This window comes from Etheostoma spectabile, chromosome 4 (genome assembly GCF_008692095.1).
Source record: "Etheostoma spectabile isolate EspeVRDwgs_2016 chromosome 4, UIUC_Espe_1.0, whole genome shotgun sequence".
Classification (NCBI taxonomy): Eukaryota; Metazoa; Chordata; class Actinopteri; order Perciformes; family Percidae; genus Etheostoma; species Etheostoma spectabile.
The window spans coordinates 8,391,814-8,399,552 of record NC_045736.1 but is presented as its reverse complement, the minus strand read 5'-3'; the positions used below and the strand labels follow the sequence as shown (position 1 = coordinate 8,399,552).

The 7,739-nt window shown below is 37.3% G+C and overlaps 1 protein-coding gene across 2 annotated transcripts in view; it reads right to left on the bottom strand.

Annotated features, from left to right (window-relative positions):
- LOC116688614 (guanine nucleotide-binding protein G(s) subunit alpha) overlaps positions 1-7,739 on the bottom strand; it is a 32,555-nt gene that overhangs the window by 23,088 nt on the left and 1,728 nt on the right. For both annotated transcript variants that reach the window (XM_032514760.1, XM_032514761.1), the window contains exons 2-3: positions 5,568-5,640; positions 105-159 (exon numbers count right to left, since the gene is read on the bottom strand). In XM_032514760.1, coding sequence (XP_032370651.1) covers positions 105-159; positions 5,568-5,640 — 128 coding nt within the window. The remainder of the gene's footprint in view (positions 1-104; positions 160-5,567; positions 5,641-7,739) is intronic.

The following is a 7,739-nucleotide window of genomic DNA, read 5'->3' as shown; positions in this document are numbered from 1 at the left end:
TACGACAAACGGACTGCATTGTGGACTCCAGGTTGTAACCTTTTAGCAAATCTGTCATCATTGCTCCTTAATACGGAGGGGAAAGCACTACAAAACATTCTTACCTCTATAGCTTCTTTAATGTTGTTTTTAATATCATGTATTTTCTGTTTTTTCTCCCTGCGAAGAACAAAGAAGGGTTCATGTTATTACACAAAAGCATAAATTACAAGAATTAAGCACTATTGCATCAAATGAAATGTCAACTGAAACAAAGGTCAATCACTTTGATCCTAACAAAAACATTTTACTATTATCTCCAAAATATGGCTCCATGAGGATATATTCAGCTATAAATCCAAATATGGATAACGTAGCTGTACAAGCTAGAATATTTTTATTTATTTATAGTGTTAGTGCCAGCAGATTCTGGTAGGGATTTGCTGGGTAACATAAACCTCTCTTTGTCAGTCTGGAGGTGAATTCTATCAGATATCAGTATTATGGCTGCTCCAGATGCACAGATACCTTTATTTAGCTGTTTGGCCAAGTGCAATTCCTGAATTTTGTCTACTTGCTGATACCAAATGAGCACAGCAGAACTTATCTTCATTCTGGCAATGACATTTATTAAACAGAAAACAGCAGAGTGGGGATGTGGAGGACAACACGGACTGTTAGTGTACATTGTAGGCTGTTTTTGAGTCCAATATTAACTACACACTACCATGAGCACAACATAGGATCCAAAGTATTAGCAAATGCTAAATGCTCCGTATTGTCGTCCACTTTATGTGTTAAAGACCAACACATACACACACAGCATGGCACTCAAGTTTAGGGGCTGCGCTTTTTCAGCAGCAGCCCCTAAACTGTGGAATGAGCTACCTCCACAGGTCAAATGGGCCACGACCCTCGAATCTTTTAAATCCCGTCTTAAAACTCACTTGTATTCCCTGGCTTTTAACCCAGCATGAGAACTGTGGGGTCTTATGCTGTTTAATGTGTTCTATGTGTTTTTATATGTGTTTTTGTATGCTTTATTTCTTGTCCAGCACTCTGTAAACCTTTGCTTTTTAAAATGTGCTACAAAAACAAAATGGATTGGATTGGATACCAGCAGTTAACGTCTAACGTCAAACAGGTTTTTCAGAATCCAGACTAAAAACAAGTTTGACAAGTCAGATTTGATACTGAAATTGCCCAAATGAAACAACCTAAGAGCTGCTTACACCTTTAGGAAACTGCATAGTGTGATTTTTTCTGAATGACCCACGGCAAAATAACCCAGTATATCAGAGCAACACTAAGCATACCCATGTGTGTTACATTTGAGGGCTGTGCAGTAAATATTGTCAACATTAGAGCAGCCTGTAATACTCATGTTGAGCAGAATGACTTCAAATTAAGAGCATGGATGAATGTGTTTTAAATGACTTTTCTGAAAAAGTAACACCATCAGTGTTGCTGCATTGCGTTATGCTGCTGTAATTGAAACTCTGCCCTAACTTAGGATGTTGTGGGGGAAAACAAAGTTTCAGTGGTGGCCTAAAGGTTAAAGCTTGTGACCGGGATGCCGTTGGTTCAAACCCCAGACCAACAGGATAAAATCTGGGTGGGGAGAGTGAAAGAGCAGCGCATGTCCCTCCCTCATTACCACCACTTGAGCAAGGCCCTCCACCCCAACCGCTCCAGTGGAGCTGCTCAGCGGCCAGCCAATCAGAAGGCTGGTTGTACTGGGCCGCTTCCAGGTATGAATGTGTAACTGTGTAAATGTGACAGGTCGTTGGTGCAAATGAGAATTTGTTCTTAAATCGACTTACCTGGATAAATAAAAGGTTAATAAAAAACGTTTTTAAATTAAAATAAGTTTCAACCTTGAAATGGAGAAATATATTTCTTAAGGACAATTCTCTCTTCTCTTAGTGAGCTTGGTTGTCTTTTAATATTGGGTGATACTGTCATGATATCTATAATCTAATACCTCAACATCGATCATTTACATTTTTTTTTTTAGGATGACCATTGGTGCTTTCAGAAGATATAAAAATTCAGAGGAATTAATAATGAGGATATGATGACCAAAAAGTTTAAGATATTGATTTTACTGAGCTTAAAGTGGACTTACAGAACAAGCAACTCCTCTATCTAGCACGTATTTCTTTGTACGTGGAAAAGTTATTTTAACTGCTCCTAATAATTGCTACCATTGCAGCTTTCATTAGGGATGGACTGATTATCGGCCCGTTTTTTGGCACTTTGCAGATTATCTGTATCGGCATTTTATTTGCATGATAACCGATAAAGTTAATTAATTTAAAAAGTGTGCTAGTTTGGCTCCGCTACCGCTCTGTGTCAGACCGTCTGCCTCGGTTTCACTCACCACTGAGTCTGAATTAATGTCCCGCCCACAACACTATCTGACTACCTGTTACTCGGCATTATGTTGAAAGTTCTAATTTATTACATAATTGCTTAAAGCAGTTAAACAAAGCTTTGTGTTGGAATATATAACATTCCAAAATCTTAATTTGGACTTTTAGATTTTCATTTTCACTGTAAATGCATACCAGTTTCAAATAGCGGTTATTGGTTACATTAACTAATAGTAATAATCGTATCGGCCCTGAAAAAAACTTATCGGCTGCTCCCTACTTTTAATATGTAGTATCTAATGATTTGTAACTTGAATCAGGCTCTGTTCAAATGAAACACTGTTGATGCAAGGTGGTTCACATTGTATTTTGGTCATGAGTTGGAGTGAACTTTGGAAGGGATGTTTGGGCTAAAAGTGATGACTTGGATGTGATCTTTGGTTTGCCACGTAGCAGAAACCTATTTGTTATCTAACATGTGACCTAAACATATCCTATATAAAGAATGTCTGAGGTATTGAAAGCTAGAGTGTGTTCCTTGGGTTACCACTCTCCAAGCTTCTGCAGAGCTTGTAAATTGACGCTGAATCTTTGATATAATAAACCTTATAATCAAGAAACAGTGTCGAGGCGGCTTTCTTTTGACACATCATCCAGTATTGTTGTTCAGGCACCACAAATGTTAAAAAGTCGTCAGTGGGACAGATGTGTCACAGGCTTGTGATTGGTTCAGGCAAATCAAAATAAACTCCCTTACCAAAAGAAAAGAACATGAAAAGAAAATGAACATTAAGTGAATCTGAATAACATTTCAGTCTGATTATCAGGGTAAAAAAAAGCATCACAGCTCTAATGATACCACCAAATAAAACCAAGCTACAGCATCATTTTATAAAGCTAGTCCGACAAAACAGGATGTCACCTTAGGCTCTGGGAAACTTTTACGGGCATTTTTCCCCATTTTATGACATCTTGTAACCACATGACTAATTGTGAAAATAATCAGCACAGCAGATAATGAAAATAACCTGCAGCCCTATTTTATAATATACTTCTCACAATAAATAGAGACGCTCCAAGACAACAGAGGGCCTTGGTTCTTAGGTTTCTTAACACTTTTTTTTATTGTATTAGTTCTGACTCCACTGTAAAAAGTTCTCAAAGTCAGGGGAACCAGTGATCGGACGGGCTGTACTCGATATTTAGGGGGGGAAAGGGGTCCGGGATTGCCTCCGCATGACTCTCACAGACCGTTCCCAACCTCGTCAAATACCGACTCTTTGTCACAGCCCTCGGCATCTGACACCAACGCACAAGGCACTCACAAGCTCTAACAAGACCGGACCGGCTATCAAAAACAAAGAACAGAGAAGCATTACAACACACACACACACACACACACACACAGAGGGAGTGTGACTTCATTCTCTGCTCAGGACGCTGTTACTTCACTATATCTTTACATAGCAAACAGTTGTTTACTGCTACATTAATGTTCTGAATAGCAAGCACAGCCCCTTTAACATTTTACATTACTAAACCAAATGGCTAAGAAACTCCCTCACTCCGATTTCCTAAAAGGAAGGAGATGTTTCAACTTTGTAAGAGTGGTTTTAGAGAACTTCTCTCAGTTCCTCTCCTTTATTTCACTCCGAGCGACCGCAGTATGACAAAGAGAGAAAGAATACATTCCTCCAATTGGACCTTCACAACATAACAAAAAAACACTGCCCAGTCTCTCAGCCTCATCCCTCCTATATTACGTGTCTCTCCCCATTGTCTCCCCCTGTCCTTATCCTCCCAGCACCTGGCGCTGCCAGCCCTGCACCCAGAGGGGGAAAGCCAGCAAGGTGAACTCCCCCGGAGCCCAAAGAGCGCAAACAACCCTGGAGCTTAACGCTTCTGGGGAGTGACAGCCAACTGTGGATTTGTCATTACACCAGAGCGTCTGGGTCTGTGAGGAGCATCTGTTCAACATGACCCAAAAATAAGCACATGATGATGCTCCTACCCTAAAACCCTTTTCTAGGAAATAGATGATTAAGAATAGAAGAAAAAAAAAATGAGACTATTGTTTCCATTGCATCAACTTGGGATTAAGTTTTTGGAAATTCACAAGATAGGGGGGCTTGAAAACATCCAGGGAAATGTTTCCATGAAAACCTGAAACGGATAAAGCATTCTTCTTGTGTCATGCAAACTTGGTAGGATTTACTAATGCATTACAAAAATCTGCCCAAAATATTTACCTTCATATCAGACAGTTAAAAAAAAAAAAACTATGAAGAGTCTATCCCTTCATGCCAACAGAAATGGGAAAAAGAAACTTTGGTTTACTAGCCAGGCGATCAGTTTTAGTCAATAAAGATCCTTTTATGAGTAGAAATTCATCCAAAGTTTTCCTGCTAATAACGTTACAAGTTTGTTTCTAGCAACCAGAATAGTGAGATGTTTTATACTTGGATTATTGTTAGTTCTATGTTTAGTATTGGAGCTGGCTATATGCATGTGTTATATATGGATATTATGAATATGAGGAAATAATATTGTCTAGGATTGGAACACTGTAATATTGTTATTCACATTATTGATTCAGCTACTGATTATTTTCTCAATAGCGAAATAGTGAAAAAAGAAAAGCTCATCACAGGTTCATCAAATGTCTTTTCCAAAGCCAACGACATTTAGTTAACTGTAATATTAACTGAATAAATATGATAAACACACTAAAAAATGCAAATTCTCCCATTTGAGAAGTTGAAACCAGGGAATATTTTCTATGTTTGCTTGAGAAATAACTCAAATTGATTATTTTCTATCCAATGATTTATAACAATATGTCTTTAAAAAGTCCTACCGTTTGTTGAATCTTTGTCCTGATGGGTCTTCATTAATTGGCATTTTGTTTGACGATTTGATGACACTAAAGTTCCAAATTAACCAACTCATATTATTGTCCTAGCTGAGTGAAATAGACCTGTCTATCATTTGTATCCCCAAAACATCACCACATCATTAAGGTATTTGGTCAACAAATATTTTCACATTTGATCCTGGAAGTATCATCCAATATCCTGATTATCAGTTTCTCAGCTACATTCTGTAAAGAAAACCACCAGAACTGTCTGTAGTGGTTTATTGATGAAGTGCACTGTATGAGTGTGTGTGACAACAGAGATACAGAATAAAACATGGAAGGAAATCAACACTTACTCTGCGTTGAAGCCATTAACGTGTAGTATTCGCATCTGTTTAACTATCGTGCTTTTTCCAGATTCACCAGCCCCTGAAAGCAAAAAGAGGACAGAAAAATGTTTGTTAAAAGTTACGGTACGAAACCTCCTCAAAAGGGCACCGACTAAAACATCCAGAATGGGGATCCATCTAAAACTAGTGGATTATGTTTTAAAGCCTGTTGTTGGATACTGGAAGGTTTAGGCCTTTTGGTGTCTTAGTTACAAGTAGTTACTCTTCAGGTTGAGATATTACATGACAAGCTTATAAAATACAACGTATTGTTTAAAATTAAGTAATATTAGTTCCTAACCTATTTAGATTGTGTCGTCTTAAAAAAAATAAAGTGTAGTTGGGGTCCCTTGTCGTGTCTCACAGTAACATTGAGTTATTAGCAGTTCCACCAAAAAGATATTTCTCCTCCAAAATGACCACAATCCCTCATTTCACATAGCAGCAAAGACAAAAAAAATAAAAAGAATTAATACAAAACAAAGGAAAACTACCTCGACCAGCCACAAGAGTAAAATGCTACTTATGCATTGTTGCATCCATGCTAACAATCTAAAAGTCAAAGTACTTTTATAATAATAGTGTTTAATTATTCTAAGGAGAAATTTGTTTTGGACATTAAGTAACTTACTTTGCTGTAAGAGTTACAGACACAACGACAAGCACAGGGTTAAAAAAAACAATTAAAAGACAAATGTACAGTCAACATATGGGCTTCTCAGGGGGCTGTGCAAAATGCAGATTTACCACTTTCTATACTAAAATAAGATAAAAGCCATACTTCAAAACAAAAAACAATTTAAAACAATTTTGTTCATCCTTTTCATCCATCACAGTTGTAAAAGATGATGTATTTTCTGTAGAATGAGTACTTTAAATATTTTTTACTACCATTTTGCTGATACTAATCTGTTTTTTTTTTTTACTTTGGTAAGAGACTGTAGGTGGGAGAAGTGTTGTTTTCTTCGTCTTAGAGCAGAAGTGAGATGTCCTTAACCCTTGTATGGTATTCGGGTCAAATTGACCCATTTTAGATTTTTACAAGAACAAAAATGGAACAAGTTACATTTTTTTCTACCTGAAATCAACTTTCTTTCCTTATTTCCTGTGATAAACATGTATTCCTGACTCAATTCAGAACATTATTCTGGACATGACCATTTATGTTGTTTCCATAGTGGATTTTTAACATGAATTATAACCTTATGACAAAAAAAAAAAAACACTTCCATTTTTAATTGTGTTCTAGTAGACATATATGTTATCTCAGCTGTTTGAAATTGAGATAAAGACAATATTTGTCAATAGATTATGAAGTAAAATTTACTTCAGAATTGTTTTTAAAACCCCAAATAAGTCCCGGGTCAGTTTGACCCGAGGGACACGAGGGAGTCCCGGAACTGAAGACAACACAAGGGTTAAGCCCTGACAAATACTTTTAAGAATCAAGAAAATGTCATTTTCCATAATATTGGCATGACAAAATGTGTTAGACATTCACACGTTCACATTGAAAAAAAGAAATCCTAGCCTGGACACAAGGAGCTAGGCTACAGGCCTGCAGTTTAGAGTCTGAGTGTAAGTGTACAGATCTGGGATCAATTTCAGATTAGAATGAACAGGACAGTCTTTCAAGGGAAGACAGTAATCCTAATAGTAATCCTAATTTGCTCACTGTACTTCAAGAGGCTTGGCAACTCAAAGCGTTTTAAGTAAAACTTTAATTTAAATGTTAACTTCAAGTGAAGAGTGAAAGAGAGGCATTATCAGAACAATGTATCTAAATCTATTTAGCGTTGAGTCAAAGTGGAGCTTTCAACTCTAAAAAATGCTGCATAGTTTAATACATAATACTGCATCTTCTATAAAAGCTTTAGTGCATTTATTATTGATATTAATAAATGTCTGTTACATTCAAGCCATTGCCAAATAAGTTGCTACAACTAAGACTATCAGCTTCACAAAATTCTCTCCGTATTTTTCATTATGGCTATGTTCAGAAGATTGTGTCGTCCGGTGACTTTCCCACGCAGAAGCTCAAGCGTAGATAATTACCTCTTCTGAAGAGTACATCATGTTTTCATCCTCCTTGGCTACAAGCAAATGTGTGGAGGGGAGCGGTGGGGGGGGGGGGGGGGG